The 19,012-nt window shown below is 42.1% G+C and overlaps 1 protein-coding gene across 1 annotated transcript; it reads right to left on the reverse strand.

Annotated features, from left to right (window-relative positions):
- Positions 1-10,941: 10,941 nt before the first annotated feature.
- Positions 10,942-12,153, reverse strand: RBMXL2 (RBMX like 2). Its single transcript, XM_056116254.1, has one exon. The coding sequence runs from the start codon at positions 12,151-12,153 to the stop codon at positions 10,942-10,944; it is 1,212 nt and encodes a 403-aa protein (XP_055972229.1).
- Positions 12,154-19,012: the final 6,859 nt, after the last annotated feature.

Below are 19,012 nucleotides of genomic sequence, written 5' to 3' on the forward strand. Positions count from 1 at the left end.
TCACCAGTGTCTCAAAGTTCCCCTACTAACACTCACCCCCATCCACTTGATAAGATCAATTGTATTAGGTTGGCTCTCAAGTTCTGTAGTATTTTGGCCATATGTTACTCTCTTGCTATGTCTCTTTATATTTCTACACAATAAAGAGATCATTCTGTATTTATCTCTTGCCTTCTGAACTGGCTTCACTTAGCATACCTCTAATTTCATCCATGCAGCAAATTGCACGGTTTCCTCCTTTCTTTTTTTTTTTTTTTTTTTTTTGGTTTCCTCCTTTCTTACAGCTATGTATAACCGGTTTCTTTACCCACTTATCTGTTCTTGGGCACTTGGATTGTTTGCAGAAGACCGACCATAGCACACAGTGACTTCAGTGAAAGGATTATTTTTTCTTCACAGTCATGAAATACTTTCCTATATCTAGCTTTTTACATCAAACAATTTCTACCCCCTCTGCCCACACCCAGATACTGATGGTTGAATTATCACACCTGCTGGACCAAATAAATCATCTTTGAGGCCTTATATTTTATTTTAAATGCAAAAAGTTTAAGCCTTATTACATACAAGATGATGTTATGCCTCCAACTTTACTGTGGGATTCATCTTTTAGTGACAGGTACAGGGCAACTCAAATCACCAATCTGAACTTGGAAGTCTTAATGCATTCAAATTAGCAGTGGAATACAGTTCATGTAAATGTATTAGTAAAAGGTAAACTAAAAACAAGGAGAGGATAATACTAAAATTAACTACAAATAAAAATAAATGAACCTAGCTATATTTAAAATTAGTAACATAATAAAAACAAAAGATGAGTAGAGAATCAACAGACATTTTTCATTAGTGAAGACCTACAAAGAGTGAGCAGTCATGAAGAGATGTTCGCCGCTTATAATCAGGGAAACACAGATTAAAATATGAATTTCACTTTAAACTGGTAAGCATTATCAAAAAGAATCAGTAAATATTGCCAAAAATCAGGTGGGGGGACTCTAGAGCACTGTTGGTGAAAACATAAAGGGTACAGTCACTACAAAATAAAAATATGGAGGTTCCTTAAAAAAGTGAAAATTACTAGATGATCCAATAATTCTACTTCTGGGTACATATGTTAAGAATGTAAAAACTTTCATTTAAAAAAAAACATGCATCTTTTTTCACAGCAGTGCTACTCACAATAGCCAAGATATGGAACAGGAGGCTGGAGCGATAGCACAGCGGGTAGGGCGTTTGCCTTGCACGCAGCCTACCCAGGTTTGATTCCCAGCATCCCACATGGTCCCCTGAGCACCGCCAGGAGTAATTCCTGCATGCGTGCAGAGCCAAGAGTAACTCCTGTGCATCTCTAGGTGTGACTCAAAAAACAAAACAAAACAAAAGATAAGGAAACAAATGACTGAAAAAAGGTGTGATGTATATATACACAGTGGACCTGACTTTGCTTAGGACTGAATTCTAGCTTTGTGATCAGAGATCACTCCTGGCAGTTCTCAGGGAATGATACGCAGTGCCAGAGATTCAGCAGTGTTGGGTAGCAGAGCCGAGGATAAGGTCAACCATATTCAAGGTCTCTTGCACCACCATTCGGACCCTAAGTCTTGTCATTTGAAACACCATGGATGAACTTGGAAGGGATTATGCTAAGTGAAATAAATCGGAAAACAAATACTGTAATACCTCATTTGTTTAGAGGACATAAAGCAAAGCAAACAAAACAAAACAAACAAAAAAATCAAATGCAGGCTCTGAAAAACTGGTGGTTACCAAAGAGAAAGAAAGGGGTGTGGAGCAAGTAGTAAGGATCAACTTATTAGTAATGGATGGCAAGTAAACATTTGGTGGAGGCTTGTGATTGATACACACAGATACTGAGGGGAGAAACTATGTACCTAAAAGCTGTATGGTATTGTAAATCAGGATTATCTTAATATTTAAATAAATAAATAAATAAAATGAATAACATACACACACTGAATAGGTGCTTCTTCACTTTGAAGAAATTCACCTCTGGCAAAGCCTTTTTTTAAGAATTCATGTTTTCCCTAACCACACTGCATCCCTTTTGGTGCAGGAAAATTTGTTAACCATACACTAGACTGTATCTTAAGAATTAAAAACAGCATCTAGTTCATTATCTTAAAATCAAATAGTGCTAACACTTGAAGAATAACATTATGTGGGGGTATGGTGCTGCCAGCAGGTCAACCTGTAACTTTGAGGCGAGTGCATCAGCAGCCTGATGGCACTTTCAGGCCTTCAGATAACCCAAAATTGCTGCTGTTCCTTTGGCCAGACCCCAAAAACTTGGGGCAAAGTTTACCAAGAAAGTAAACGGCCAAAAGTTAAGTATGTGGGAGACACATCCACAAACCACCTCTGGCTCAGCTATATAACTGAAGGCATGGCCTCTCTGGTTCCTGATGGAACTGCTTAACGGTCATGGTCCCAGAGGCTCAGAAACGAATCTCGGAACCCAAAAGCTTTTGGCAGAAAATGCGTTCTGTTCCTGCAGTAGGTTACTGAGGCTGGTCACTACAGGTGGGAATAGGTTTCGTGCTTTGGCCTGTTCCCCTTGGTGGCCTGGTGACCATCATTCTCCAGAGGCCACAGGACAATCAGGTCTGGGCCTGCAGTGTTGAGACATGCGGGTCCTCACGGGATGGGGGTGGAACTGGCCCTTTCCTCCCCATCCCAGCGAGATCTCGATTTGCCACCTACAATCGACCTCTCTGGCTCCTGATCAAGCTGATTAATGGCCATGATCCCAGAGACTCAGAAACAAATCTCAAAACCCAGTGGCTTTTGGCAGAAATGCATCTGGACCGCATTACACAGCCATGGCTGCAGAGGTAAAAGAACTTAATCCAGAGCCTGACAGCTTGCAGCAGAAAAGTGAATGGACCATGTGTTAAACTACGGCACCATGTCTCCCCGGGAAGGAAAGGGTGTTGCTCCCTTCCGTCTCCTCCTGCCCCCCCAGGAAGCAAGTTGGCCACCGCCTCAGAGCTTATAGGAAAGCCAGGTATGAGCCGGCAGTGACAGGGCAACTGCAGTCTCATGGGAAGGGGGGCGGTACTGGCTCATCCTTCACGCCCTACCGAGGTCCGCCCTACGAGCGGCTCTCCGGCACAGCCATAACACCAGATGCACAGAAACCAATCTCTAAATTATCTGGCTCTTTGCAGAAATCCAAAATTGCAAGGCTGCAATAGCGGCCGTGCAACATTATATGATTCTCATAACCAGCTATAGAAAACAAAGTATTTCACAATGCCTTTTCAGCAATTCTGATTGTGGGGGGGGGGGGGGGATTCTAAACAGTAAGGGTGCATTTTTTTTCAAAATGATGAACGTAATCAAGGTAGAGTTAAGTAGAAATCATCTGCCTCACAGGCATTGGGTGGGGTAGGAAGGGGGGTATATTGGGGTTCTTGGTGGTGAAAAATGAGTACTGGTGAAGGGAAAGGTGTTTGATCATTGTATGACTGAGACTTAAACCTGAAAGCTTAGTAACTTTTCCCACAGTGATTCAATAAATAAATATAAGACAAAAAATAAATAAAACTATGAAAAAAAAAGTAAGGTGGAGTTCATGCCCAATTCAATTAGCTAATCAGTGGCTGAATAAATAGTAGTATTCATACATAAAAAATAGAATAACTTTATGAAGATGACTCTTAAGGCTTATGAGAGGGTTTCAGAACCAAAATTAGATTAATCAAATTAAATATAAATTAAATTAAAAATTAGTTAATTCTAGGGCACTAGATAATCAATGCCAGTTTTCTACGTGCAACACCTGATCTATTCATTTATTATTAGTTTGACCTCAAACTGATCTCGTTTTCTGCCTTTCTTTTTGATTCATATTTCGGCGATTACTTTTTCTGCTCTCCTGGTATGCCTTCTTAGTATGCTAATGATTCTTCTGTCTTCCTTTTCCCTCATCTGGGTGCTTAAACTTCCAACAAAAACTAACTGATGGTAAGAATAGCAATAAAACCTCAGTATCTATTTAGTGAATGGTTACTATATTCCAATTCCTTTAGTGTAGTGTCTCATTTAATATTCAGAGTATTCTAGTTCTTATTTACCCATCACATCTTATTTCAATCTTCGTTTCCTTAATATTCCCAAGCCTTATACCACACCAAATCTTTTTAATGTAGTTTTACAGAGTTCTATGTATCTAATAATTCCTATCAATTAAAAATTTTACCTTTTTAACAATGTATGTCTTCCCTTTTGAACATCAATTCATTTAAGAATTAATGTCTACTTTTGTTCACTGGGATCCAATTAAATAGCTAAGAGAGTGGTAACTAGTTCAAAATAAAGACTAACTTTACAAATACTCTAAAAAAACTAGTTAAAACCCAGTTTTAAAGAAATCAATTGCGATCAGCTCAGACCACAGCTGTCCCCTTAGCTATGATGCCAGAGAAAGGTGAATGCTTCCTAATCATTAATACTCATGAAGCAAATCCTGCCACTTCACTGAAATACTTTAACCCCAACCTTCCAACACCTTTAAGAAGTGCTACTCATAACATCAATAACCTTTGCAATCCCTTTATAGCCTTATAGCCTGCTTTCAGTTCTTCACAGTTGAGCTGACCAAATACCTACACTAGCAGTCTGGGTAATTTTTTTCATTTTTGGTGGGGCTAGTGGGGAGGTTTAGGCCACATCAGGTGGTGTGTAGGGCCTACTCCTAGCACTGTGCTCAGAAATCACTCTTGGTGGTGCTTTATAGACCATATGCAGTGTCAGGGATCAACCCGGGGTTGAACACATGCAAGGCAAACATCTTATTCCCTGTTATATCCATCTACCACTGTGTCTCATTTTTAAGTAGTTTGAGCTTTAGCAGAAAGATTTACTACAAAGGTCTCAACCTTCCAATTCCAACCATGACCACTCAGTGACAATAATTGGAGGTAATGCTGTTCATAATGTATTCCTATTATATGCTAACATATCTATTAGGCAACTCAAAAAATTCCAGATAAAAAAGCTCCAAGTATAGGGCTGTTCTCCTAAAGCTGATGTCAGGTTCTGCCAGATCTCTAGATTTGTTTGGAAAGCTACCAACTGTTATCATGTTGCTGAAAATTTCATAGTACACATTAATTAAGCACCAAAGTATGTGTGCTACTTCGCTGTTTTGCTCTGTTGGTATATAATAAATTTTTATATAATGGATACTACCCAAAGAGTTGCTTAAAACAAGATCTAATAAGTAGACATATAATCAATCTCATAGTATGAGCATTTTAGTTTGTATTTTCTAGATACAGGAAACAAAGTAGTGCAATTAAGTAACCTGATCAAAATCTCATAAAAATTGAATGTCAGACATAAGGTTTTAATTCAAGTCTACCAGATTCCAGACTTGTTGTTCTAGATCACTACACTCTACTCAAATTCAGGAACTTCCCTAGGTGCATCAGGCTCTATCTAGGTCAATTTACAAATGACAGTGAGGATATTCCTAGCCACTGTCAATTACTGTCACTGTCCTTCCATTGGTGATCAATTTGCTCAAGCAGGCCCAGTAATGTGTTTGGCATATAAAATACATCACAGGTAGCTTGCCAGACTTTGCCATGCGGGCGGAATAGTCTCGGTAGCTTGCCGGGCTCTCCGAGAGGGGCGGAGGAATCGAACCTGGGTCAGCCGGGTTGGCCAAGTGCAAGGCAAATGCCCTACCTGCTGTGTTATAGCTCCAGCCTATCCACAGCCCATTCTTTAAAATCCAGGCACTGTCATAGGCACTTTTGTATGACGTATATATTGATGTATAAACCAATTATGCAGACTGTAGTAATTCTAAAGTTCTACAAAATTTGAAGGACTCTGGGTATAAAAATACCTACCTCACTTCAAAATTACTAGGAATGGGCCATTGAGTCTGGATATGGAAGTTTTGGTCACCAGCTGTCTAGAAGAGAAGGCAGAGGCAGAAGAATAAAACAGGGACTTATCAACAGTCAAATGTATCCAAAATTTCAAGGTGTGTGCATGTACTTTGAATAAATGCAACTGTATTATTGAGGGCTAGAGCATAGTATGGCAAGTAGGGCACTTGCCTTGCACGTGGCAGATGAAGGTTCAATTCCTGGCAACTTTTATGGTTCCCCAAACCCTCCCAGGTGTGGTTTCTGAGCTCGGAGCCAGGAGTAATTCCTGATCACCACTGGGCGTAACCCAAAAATCTAAATAAATAACTAACAAATACAGTTCTCCAATTGAACTTCACCGGAGGTTTCTGGTACACAGCAATTTTACTACAATAGAAATAACAAATTTTAAAGTCTTTTGTGCTCTTTCTCTGACCTGTATTGTAATTTTTAATGTTAATTGTTATAAACTGATAGCATTAGTTGCATATGAAAACAATGAAGGCCACTTTTCCCTTTTCTTTTTGGTTTTTGGGTTCCACCTGATACTGCTTCAGGAACAATTTCCTGGTTCTGTGCTTCACAGTCACTCCTAGAAGTGCTTGGAAGACCTTGTAGTTCTGGGACTGAATTTGAGTCTCCTAAATTAAAAAATTGTGCTTCAGTCTATTGGATTATCTCTGGTCCCGGAAGGTCATATCTTTAAGAAAAATGCCCAAGCCATATAAATAACAATGATCTATAACATGTGACTCAAAGATTACCTATTAGTCTATAGGTTAAGTCTTTGCTATGTTTTCCTAAAACCTTCATACTGTTTCCATATTTTTTATTCTTTGAGCATATTAATATGACGGAGAAATGCACTTCATAGATTGGGTCATCACTGCTCTGTAGCTCTATTTTTTGCACTTTATACCTATATTCAATGTCACAAAATATTTAGATTCAGAACAACTCTAAAGAGGTCCTGTACTACAACTGGGAGTTAAACTAGTTTCAGAATATTAAACAGAACATAGATTCATCTACTAACACTGCACTACATGTATGAACTGCAAAGAGTCCAATTTTTCTTGGCAATACATATTTGATATGCCCCAAAGAGAACAAATTAACTCTCAAAAAATAAATTTCTCTGGAGTGAATAAATGTCCTAAAAAAGCTGAGGAAGACCATTAAAAGAGGAAAATTTTTAACAATTTCCTCCTAGGTTTGTGGGGTTTTTTTTTATCTTAAAAAAGGTCTACCCCATTGCCAAGTATAGGGGTTTAGGAACTTGACTTGCACACACAGGTTCCTGTTAGATCCCTGATATCACATAAAAACAGAAATATTAGTGGTCCCCAAAGAGGGAATATAGGCAAAACAGTTCTTCCCCATCTTAGCTGATTCATGTCAAGAGGGAAAAGGAGCTATTACCCTACAGGAAAGTCTATACTCAGCTTTAAGAGTTTTAAGACCCACAATAAGATTCAGGTTGGAAGGAGAGATGGAAGATGCTCAAGCCTCAACTGGTGGAGAAATCTTCAATAATGCTGTCAGTTGCCACAGGGCCAGTTTGGATGCTTGTGGGAACCCTGTTTTGGACAGGAGACATGTGTAGAAAGGGCCTCAGTAGCCTAAGACAAGCTCAAGAAAGTCTACATAAAGATTTTGTTTATGTGATACATTTTCCTGATATTACACCCAGTGGATTGTCCTACAAAACACTAATACATGGTGTTTTTCTTACCATCATAAATTATGAATTTTCACAGATCATGTCCCTCTACAAAGAGGGATGCAAAACACTGAAATTCCAGCTAGTGCTGTGCTAATATTTTATTACAATTTGTATTATTAAATTTTTTAAATGATAGTATGCCAATGAATACAGAAATTAAACATGCATTTCTTTAAAATTTCCATCTTAATAACAGTACTCCATTAAAATCTCTCAAATCATCTTGCTTTCCTTACCATCTTGCCATTTTGTGTATTGCTCCAATTCCAATATTTTATTATATTCAAACATGTAATTTTATTTTTTCACTGCACAAAAATTTTATATTTACCTGTCAAATACACATGGATCTGGTTGATTTATGTGTCTAAACCTCTAGTTGATCCACTTCAGGTAGACTGTTTCATTTTGTAATATTAAAAATGCTGTAAGGAGCAATCTTGCACATATCTCCTTGTGTATACGTACGAGTTTCTCTAGGTCCTCCTTGTAGAGAATTTCTGGGCTGGTAGGGATGCACCATCCAATTTTACTAGGTATTATGAAAATTTCCAAAGTGACTATGCCAATATGTACATCAGAAAAGTATGAATTCTGTAGTCCATTTTTAAAATTGATTTTTAAGTATGCTTTTGGAAGTCATTTCAATGCAAATACCTTCAATCTACATTTCATATTTCGCTTTGCTAATTGTCTTTTGTCCTATAAAACTACCTTATTAGTGTAGAAATTTGTAAAGTTTTCCTTCTAATTTTGTGATTTATCTTTTTTAAAAAGCTACCTCATGACCAGTGGTAAGTACAGTGGTTTAGGTGCTTGAGTTGTTCATGGCTGATTCCTTTTAGATACCTGAACCTGTACGTTCCCTGAGCATCACCAGCTGCAGCAATGCCTGGAGAGCCAGTAGTGAACCTTGAGCAAGCTTCCTGAACACAGCCAGATGTGGCCCCAAACAGCCCCCAAAACCCCGCCCCCCAAAAAATTACATTAAAAAAACAAAACACTACCTGTATGATAAATCTATTTTCTTCTGTGTTTTAACATTTTGATCTTCATATTTGTAATCTTCAAAACAACCTAAAATGCATTTTTAGTGTATACTGTTTGGAGAATCTTAACTGGCTTGCAAACTGCCACTTAAAAAAAAACTTGGTAGGGCAATTGCCTTGTACTCCACCAACCCAGGTTCAAACCCCAGCATCCCATATGGTCCCCTCAAGTCCATCCCGCCAAGAGTGATGAGCCAAGAGCCAGGTGTGGCTCCACAAAAAATAATTTTTTAAATGAAAAAAAAAGTTCATCCTTTCACCAATGACTGAAAGCTATCCCAGGAACGTATTGTTTCCATATACAAAATGGGCCCGTCTTTAGGTCACTAATTTGGTATATTGTATGAATACTTCCATTGATGTTCACAGAGATTATGTCACCAGAGCTTTGTAGGAAGTCTTGATATATGACAGTGAATTAGGCTTACTGTTTTTCAAGACTTTGATTCTTCTTGCTCCTTATTCCACAATGTAAAGTTTTAGGATATTTAATTCTCCCATTAGTTATCTTTTTAACCTGTTTTTAAAAATAATTTGTAAAACTGACATGAAGCTATATCCTTTCAGTTAGCCAAATCTTTTATTTAGTATTCCATCGCTGATCAACAAAATTAAATGGTGATACTAGGAAAAGAGAGGGGAGAGAGTGCAAAGTTATGTTGAGGTCGAGAATAAGTAAGATAAAGTCTTCCCAACCGTGATACATGAATCTCCATTCACATTCAGTCTTTTGTTCGTTAATAAAAATTACTAATCTTTCTATAAAGATCTTAGATTTGCTAGATTGACTTCTGATTTTTTAAAGGCTATTTTTTTGCATTTTATCTTCTAGGCCACTGGTGCAACTTCTATAAATTCACCTACCATATTATTTTGTTGAAACATCATGTTTTGAGAGTTGTGTGTTACAAAATCGTATTTCTTTAATATTTTGCTGCTATTCACTGGATCAAGTGTTTCCTTCGGCAATTACTACACTGAATATGGGTCCTAAAATTTTAACCTGCTTTGGATGCTAGAATTCCTTGAACTTTATCTCAAACAAAAGCGGATTTCCACGGAATCTGGACAGAAAAGATGCCTTACCCTGAGCTGGAGATTAAAAACGGAAGTTATCCACCTTCTGAGCTACTTTGGACTAGTAAATAAAGCCTCTGGTCTTTGTCAAACCCTTTCCCCGACCCTACAGTATAGATAGGAAGCAACCTTTAAATAGATAGGAAGACCCAAGTCCCTTGCACCAGATTGAGATTCTCAGGTTTTGAAATTCTCAGATTTTGAAATGTTCTCAAGAGTTCCTGGAGCTTCTGAGCTCTTTCTGCTTACATCTGATTCCTCCCCCCCACGGGGCAGAAGCTCAATTTTCTCCACAGGAGGCAGCATTAAAATGAAGCTATTATGGTTTCACAAATCCACCACTGGTATATTTTCTATTTGTTTCTTAATTTTTGATAGTAAAATGAACTCTATTAACTGATGTTTTGGGTTTCTTTTTTGCAGCTTTGTGGTCTGATTGGCCAAATCTTTAATTTAGTATTCCATTCTTGTTCAACACTTAAGGAGTAACAGTTTTGGGACCAAGGGAACGGGCGATTCTGCAGATTCCCAAAAGCAAAAAAGGCAAAAAAATGGCCAGGATTATCCATTTTCTTTTGAACGTTTACTGAGTTAAATAGAATTTTCTTTACATAAGCATCTATGTGGTTTTGGAGTTGCCGATGGATCGTTTAACACCGAGAACAGTAAGATTCGGTCTGAAAAACACCTTGTAATCTTAAAATATGCACCAGTTTCTCCCATTCCCTGCCCCCACAACCTCCACCCCCAAAATTTAGTTGATTTGGACAGAAGGGTCCATTTTTCCATTTTAGGAGGGCAGATGTTTGGAAAAGATCTTTAAATGGTCTGTCTCATTTATCAAGACAACGTAGAAGGCAGGAAGCCTTTAGGATAGTTTCTACTTGTAAATACAAGACTAGTACGCAGCAGGTTCAAGTCACACTTTTTAACAGAAGCTTGTTGAAAGAAACGTTAACAATTCCAAAAATCGAACTTAAAACGAGTTTGAACTTTGTTTTCCCCTCTCAAAAGTACAAAAAAAAAATGACGGAGAGGAAGTTAACAAGCAATTCTGAAAAGGCAAAAACAACTCTTCCTTAAAGCAGTCCTTGGGTAGTAGGTTCCCCCGCAAGAACAGGTTCTTCTTTGGCTTCGTTTCTTGGAAAACACACGGACGGGGTCCCAGTCGGTCGGTCGCTCCTTAGTATCTGCTCCGGCCACCCCCTCTCTCCACGCGGCTTCCAAGGCGGCCACCGCCCCTGGGCACCCGGCGACCCGAGCGGCTGTAGGAATCACGCGGGGGAGGGCACCCCCTCTCCATGGACGGAGGGAGCCCGCGATCGCCCCTGCCTACCCGTTCGCGGCCTCGCGAGTAGCGGTCGCTGCGGCCGCCGCCGCCGCCGCCGCCGTAACCATCGCGGCCCCCGCCGTAGGCGTCGGGCGAGCAGCCCCGGTACTCGTCGTAGCGGCCCCCGCCGCCGCCGCCGTAAGATGGCGGGGGGCCCCGCGCGGGGGTGGCGCTCCGCGGGTCCCCGTAGCTCTCGAAGGGGTCTCGGTAGGAGCCTCCGCTCGGGTGATCCACGTAGTCGCGGTCGCGCGCTCCGTAGCCATCTCGGTCGCCGTAGCCTCTCGACGGACACTCATCCCGGGCGTTGGAGTGGCCGTAGTCGCGGTAGGTGTAGTCGCGCGGCGAGGGCGCGAAATCGCGGGGGTCGCGGGCGCTCGGGTAGTCGCGGCTGGAGTAGCTGTCCCGGGGGGAGTAGCCCTCCTCCCGGGGACCCAGGTAGGGGTCGCGGCGCGGCGGCGGCGGCGGCGGCGGCTCCCGGCGCGGCTGCCCGGCGTAGCCATCGCGCCCGCGCGCCGCCGGAGCCCGCCCGCGCATCCCGCCGCTGCCGCTGCGAGCGGGGCCCGACGGCGCGGCCCGCTTGGGCGGCGGCCCGGCCCGGCGCGGCGGGGGCGGCGGCCCGCGCTTCACGGGCATCGGGCCTCGGGAGGGCCTCAGGTCGAAATCACCGGCGTAGCCGCCGTCGTCGCCGGGCCCGCCCCGGGAGGGGGGTCGCCGCGGGTCCCCGCCCCCGCGGGTCCCGCGCAGGCCCCTCGGACGCCCGCGGCTGCGGGGAGGCGGCGGCCCCCGCCGGCCGCTCTCGAACGCCGGCTTGGTGGCCTGGGCCACCTTGATGGCCTTACCATCCAGGGACTTGCCGTTCATGTCGCGGGCGGCGGCCTTGGCGTCGGCGGGGCTCTCGAAGGTGACGAACGCGAAGCCCCGGGACTTGCTGGTTTCTCGATCTTTCATCAGGAGCACCTCGATGATGCGGCCGTACTTGCCGAACTCGGTCTCCAGGGCTTTCTCGTCGGTCTCGAGGTTGAGCCCCCCGATGAAGAGCTTCCCGGGGCGGTCAGCTTCCACCATGTCGGCCGGTCGGGTGGTTCTGCGGCGGCGGCGGCGGCGACGGCGGGCGCAGAGAAGACGCCGGTGCGAGCCTTCGAGTCTCTTCTGGAAAGACGCTCCTACCGGTCGGCTCGAGGGCGCGGAGAGCCGGAACCGCAGTCGCAGCCCCGCCTGCGCAGGCGGAATGCTCGGGTTCGGGCCCTCGGGACTGGTTCCCGCCGGCTGGCCCGGGGGGTGGGGGGGGTGGGGCTCTGCGGCCTGTGATTGGCTGGTCGTCCTCGGCGCGTCGACCCGCCCCCCGGTGGGGAAGGGTGTTGAAGGTCGGCACAGGTTTGTAACTTTCCTTCCTGCCTTCGAGTGCGGACGTGCTTAGTCTGTTCACGCCTGAGAGCTCCTCTGCACACCGCACTGAAAACCGTTACGTTACAAGAAGAAAACGGCCCAACGCCTTCCGACTACTCGTCACGTTCCCCTCCCAGTGGCCCAAGCCGCTTTCGAAGATGCGGGGGATGAAATAAACGGAAAAGATGTAAGAACACCGCTTGCGTGTGAGAGTTGCAAGGACACGAGACTTGTCTGAGGGAAGGAGTTAGGGCTGCTCGGTGGCATCGCTGCCCCGTCCTCCTGCCCCGGCACTGCCCAATCTGAAGCCTTGGCCTGTTTCTTCCGAATGCCGCCAGCAAAACCTTTTGGGTTGGTCCCAACAAAGCACATGATTTTTAACGAGTTCTTTGGGATCATCTCTGATTTGAAATATGCATGGAGTAGAAGTGTATTTCACAGATACTGTGGATAGATTTTGGCTTGAGGTTGTAGGGTTGCTCCTGGTTCTGCACTCAGGAATTACTTCTGGCGGTGTTTGGGGACTATATGGGATGCCGGGGATCGAACCTGGGTCGGCTGTGTATGACGCAAACACCCTACTTGCTGTGCTATCGCTCCAGCCACATGAAACCTTTTCTAAGGTTATGGTGGTAGAGAAAAATGAAAGTCTCAAGGGGAAATCAACGCATATATGTAAGCTTACATGTTCTTTAGTTACTAAAACACGCTGGTAGGTAGTGAACACATTTTAGTATAGACTCTGATGGGAATTTCTTGTTTGGGGCGCCCATATCCCAGGTGCTGTGCTTGGGGGAGCATGCACTGCCCCACTTAAGCCTGGGTCTCCCGCGTAGCTCAATCCCTTGAGTCATTTCCCCAATTTAAGATGGTAAGGTTTTAAGAATTGTTTAGCGTGAGTGAATGAATGTTAAGTGCATCATACTAATTTATGTGATGACTTGCTCCCCAAAAAGTTTCATCGTTAAATCAACATTTCTTAGGTAAACCTACCTGTTTGGATATATTCATTTTTAAATATGTGTTTTGCACATACATAGAAATATAGATTTTTAAAAATAAATGGTATGGGCCTTTTGATCATAGTGAATTTGGCATATTTTTATTTAATGTCTTCAACATCAGGGCCAGAGTGATCGTACAGTCGGTTGGGCGCTTGCCTTGCAGAAGACCAACCTGAGTTTGATCCTAGAACCCCATATGTTTTTCCCAAGCATTTCCAGGATTAATTCTTGAGTGCAAAACCCTAAATAACCTGAGAATCACCAGGTATGCCCCACCCCATCCCCAAATACCAAAAACAAACAAAAAATATTAAGCATTACATATTTTGAGTGGGGGACACCCAGCAGTGCTCAAGGATTATTACTGGATCTGTGCTTAGGGAATCACTACTGGAGGACCTCAATGGAACATAGGTGGTGCCCAGACTGAGCCCCAGTGGCAAGCGCCCTACCATTGTACTCTCTCCAGCCCCTAGAATATTTCTTGATTTGGCTTTTTTGTAAGATATTTTATAGAGAACCTTTTTTACACATTTTTTGTTTTATTTGGAAAGTTTGCCATTAGCCATCATAACTTTAATATTTTTGGTTGCTTTTGTTTTGGGCTCACATCCAGTGATGCTCAGGAATCACTCTGGCCAGGGCTCAGAAGACCATAAGTGTTTCTAGGAATCAAACCCAAGTCGACCTTGTGCAAGGCCAGTGCCCCACCCTCTTTTAACTTTTTGGTTAAGAAATAAAAGTTACCATCCTCTCCTTTAACTTTTTGGTTCTTTCTTTTTCCACTTTTTTTTTCATTTTGGGTAACACCTGGCAATGCACAGGAGTTACTCCTGGCTCTGCACTCAGGAATTATTCCTAGCGGTGCTCGCAGGAACCATATGGGATGCTGGGAATTGAACCCCCGCCACCCGTGTTCAAAGCAAACACCCTACCCACTGTGCTACCACTCCGGCCCGTCTTTTTCCACATTCTCGGATTCAAAGATTTTCCATGTTCTTTGGATTTAGTTTGTAGTATCTTTTTATTCTGAATTTTTAGACAAGACAGTAATATGAAATCAAAAACTTTTTTCCCTACCGTGTATGCATATATGTAATTGTTGTACAACTTAAGTCATAAAGGTATGTATTGATTTTCAGTAACATTTTTTCTAAATTTTTTTAAACATTTTGGCCCTCACCTGGCTGTGCTCTGGGCTCATTTCTGACTGTAAGCTCAAGAGTCTTTCCTTGTGACTCCAGAGATCAAAGATAGGCTGAGGCTAAAGCGAGCATATATACATTGTATCCTCTCTCTCCAGTACCATGTAGCTAACAATTTTTAAATAAAGTGTTCTTCTAATTGTTATATGTAAATTTAAACTGTGATACTAGTGTTGTCATTGTTTTGCACTATCTCATGTGTTTTTTATCATTATTTGTTTTTTGGTTTATGAATTAATTCTTTTAAAATTTTCAACCATTTGGGTATTTTTGTATGTTTTAAAGTTTTTTTTATAATGTCCATTCTTTGCTTTCGTTGATACTTTGTTTTGTGATCTTTGTGCATGTGTGCTATGTGTGTGAGAAGAGTTTTCTCCAAATATTAAGGTTTAATTCTATTCCTATATTGTGACAGCTTCCTTTCTTCCACCTTTTTTTGCTTAGTATAATTTAAAATTATATGTTAAATATATCAAAATAGAAATTTTCTATGTACTCCGACTCATTCATAACATTTTTACCTTAATCTCTTTCTCCAGTACTTAATATATCTATTTTTTTAGATTTCATATTGAGTGCTGTTTACCATGTCTTCCCTGCTTCTTCTCTTCTACCTTTCTTGCCTTCTCTTGTATCAAATGACTTATCTTTATTCCTTTATTTTCCTTGAATGGTATGGAAGAAGTGATGTCTTCCCTTTCTATTCTTTGACATAATTACTTTTGATGTTTTAAGACTAATTTATAAACTTTAAATGGCAGACTAATTTTAAATTTATGAGTTTACTTATAAAATATTAAATTGACTTCATGGTTAAATATTAATAATTGTACAGGTATATAACCATGACCTGCATCAAGATCTTTAACATTTCTATCACCCCAAATATTTCCTTGTGCTTCTTTTTAACCAATAATTTTCTCACTGAGAAAACCATCTTACCATCTTTCTGACTTTTTTTTTTTTTGCTTTTTGGGCCACACTGGCGATGCACAGGGGTTACTCCTGGCTCTGCACTCAGGAGTTACTCCTGGCAGTGCTCAGGGAACCATATGGGATTCTGGAAATTGAACCCGGGTCGGCCGCGTGCAAGGCAAACGCCCTACCTGCTGTGCTCTCTCCAGCCCTCTTTCTGACTTTTAAGCCACCAATAGTTTTTCCTGCCCCTAAAATTAGTATAAATAAGTCAAAATCTTAGTTTTAGTTAAGCTTAAATATTTAATAACTGTTGTGGGTTTTTTCCTCTTGATATAATAAATCATTAGATTCAATGACATTTAGTTTTAGTTTAAATAGATACTTTAAAAGAAAGTGAATTGTAATGAATGGAGATGTAAAGATAGCCAAATATTGCATATATTGGATCTATATTGGATATATATCTGGAGTCACTTGTCCTCCCATTGTTCATCGATTTTGCTCGAGCAGGCCCAGTAAGGTCTCCATCGTGAGACTTGTTGTTACTGTGTTTGGCACATTGAATATGTCATGGGTAGCTTGCCAGGCTTTGCCATGCAGGCGAGATAATCTCGGTAGCTTGCTGGGCTCTCCGAGAGGGGCAGAGGAATTGAACCCAGCTCAGCTGGGCCAGCTGCTTGCAAGGCAAACGCCCTACTGCTGTGCTATCGCTCCAGCCTGGATATATATCTATACTGAATATATGTATAACTATGTATCCAATATAGATAGCTATAGATATCCATATAGCACAGTTGGTATAGAACTTGCTTTTCATACAGCCAACCTGAATTCTACCCCTGGCACCACATATGATCTCTGAGTACAAACACAGGAATAAACCCTGAGCAAGGCCAGGCATGATCCCCACCCCCACCCCAATCCCCATCCTGCTCCCCCATGGCAATACAGTACAGAATAATACCAACAATGGTTTGCACAATCAGACACTGAAAAAGAGTCAGAGCTCCGGCAGCCGAAGACCTCTAGAACCAGCCACAACCATGCTGAGACCACTCTCCAGACACATGAAGGTACCGGCAGAGGAACAAAGGCATGCGGGTCCCGGGGCTGAGATCTCCAAGCCTGCTCGGAATGGGGCCGAGCATCCTTCACCCAGATCATCCATCTTCCAGTAAGCAGGGGTCACACCCACCAATTGGCCCTCTGGTGCCGTGTAATCCCATCAACCGCCAAGACCCAGAGATTATAAAACCCAGCTCCCAGAAGACATCTTATTATCTCATTCTTACTTTGGACAATCTGGCAGGCTACCAAATGTAACCTGCCCACACGGCAGAGTCTGGCAAACTCCCCGTGGCATACCCAATATGCCAAATACCAGTAACAATGATGGGTCTCATTCTCCTAACCCTAAAAGAGCTTTGAATATGGCACTTTTTAAAATCTCAGGGCTAGGACGAAGGAGACGTTACTGGGGCCTGCTCGAGGCAATCGACGAACAACAGGATGATCGTGATCGTGATCGTGAAAATGAGTCAATAAGAGTGAAGTCATCTTAAATATATTAGAATTAAATAATATAAGGACTAGAGCCATTACTGATTGGATTCCACGGGACATCAAAAGATCACGTGGACGCCCACCTACAAGATGGTCAGACTTCTTTGTCAAGACCCTAAATGATCGGTTTGAGGCTCTGCATGTTCCTAGAACGAACAGATACCACTGGGCTACACTAGCACACAACCGGGATGAATGGAGACATTACTGGCACCTGCTCGAATAAATCGATGAATAACGGGGATTAAGTGATGAAGTGATTAAGGAATGTAGGAAAAATGCCTCTAGTGACTAAAAAATGCTTATAAATTACAATAAAGGCAAAATATTTCTTGTAGCATAATATTTTCACTTGTAAAATTTATCTGTATAGAATTATTTTTTTTTATTATATACATAAATTTTGTAGAATGAATGCTTCTGAGTCCAGCTCATTTTACTTACTACATTTTTTGTGATTAATGTATTATATAGAATACACTCTATTATTTATTTGGTACATTTTAGAATTCACTATTTGAGTATGCCACAATTCATTATTTCTACATTCCCATTGATGAACAAAGGGGCTTGTTTTCCTCTTTTCCTTGTTGTTGTTTTCCTCCAGTTCCTGTAGTACCTACTCCCCTCACCTTCATTTGGTCAATCCCCTCTCCCAAAATACATCCAGAATCCATTCTTTTAATTCTTCATCACAACACCATGACAACCTATGATGTAGTAAATACATATTTTATGTATATATGTATGTCCTTCGTCCCTGGTCCCTAGAGCTTACTAACTGTAGAAATTTTATATGAAATAGACTGCCAGTTTTTAGAGTCCAGTGCCTTTTCTTTGTCTTTTTTTTATCCGTATCTTCTCTTCATTGTTGCTGCAATAACAGGGCTCCCACATGGCACCTGGCCATGGTGCTTACACATTTAGTTGTGGTGCTTGCCAGAGGTTGCATACAAGGTTATGGTATTTGCACATTCAACCACAGTGCTCTCCAAGAGTCACACTTTTTTCAGTTGGAGTGCTTGCATACGTGCTCGATAAGGGTCTCATTTGATAGCTGTGGCCCTTGCATATGCTCAAGAATCTCACCGGGGACAGATTTTGATAGGTAAAATTCTGAGTACACTCTTGAGACTGAGGATAGAATTCCAGGATTCTTGGCTTATAAATTATCATTAATTAGAAATATGGAGTGGAGTTGGAAAGATACTGCAGCAGGTGAGGTCCTTGCCTTGTACACAGCTACTGGGGTTCATTGGTAGTTCAAATTCGTATCTTAGTAGGGGAATCATAAGCTTGCCAGGGAGAAAGAGCAGTTGTTTGAAAGACAGACTTGAATATAATTTAAGGGCTGAGGCAGAGCCTGGCAAGCTACCCGTGATGTATTCGATATGCCAAACACAGTAACAACAAAGTCTCCAATGGAGACGTTACTGGGCCCGCTCGAGCAAATTGATGAACAAGGGGAGGACAGTGACAGTGACAGTGAGGTGATAGCACAGGGGTCAGAGGCACACTTTGCCTGTATAAGATCCTTGCTCAATACCCTGTACCTCATACTCTCTTGAGTACCACCAAGTGTGTCCCTCGTGGTTCCCAGCACCAGAGTGTCTGAGCACCAATCCAGGACTCTAGCATTAAATTCTCTGGCCTGATTGGCTGAGTAGCACTGGGAGTGGCTCCTGGCCTCTTGAATATTGCTTGGAGGCTTCCCCTCCCCCAAGACTCCATAAACTGAACTCAATTCCAGTTATGAAAAGGGTGGAAAGTTTTTTCAAGAGTAGAAAAAGGAGTAAAGAGAATTTTTAAATAGTTATTGAAAACGGGGTTTAAGCTAGAGGAATTTAA

This window comes from Sorex fumeus, unplaced genomic scaffold, assembly GCF_029834395.1.
Source record: "Sorex fumeus unplaced genomic scaffold, SorFum_2.1 ptg000030l, whole genome shotgun sequence".
Classification (NCBI taxonomy): domain Eukaryota; kingdom Metazoa; phylum Chordata; class Mammalia; order Eulipotyphla; family Soricidae; genus Sorex; species Sorex fumeus.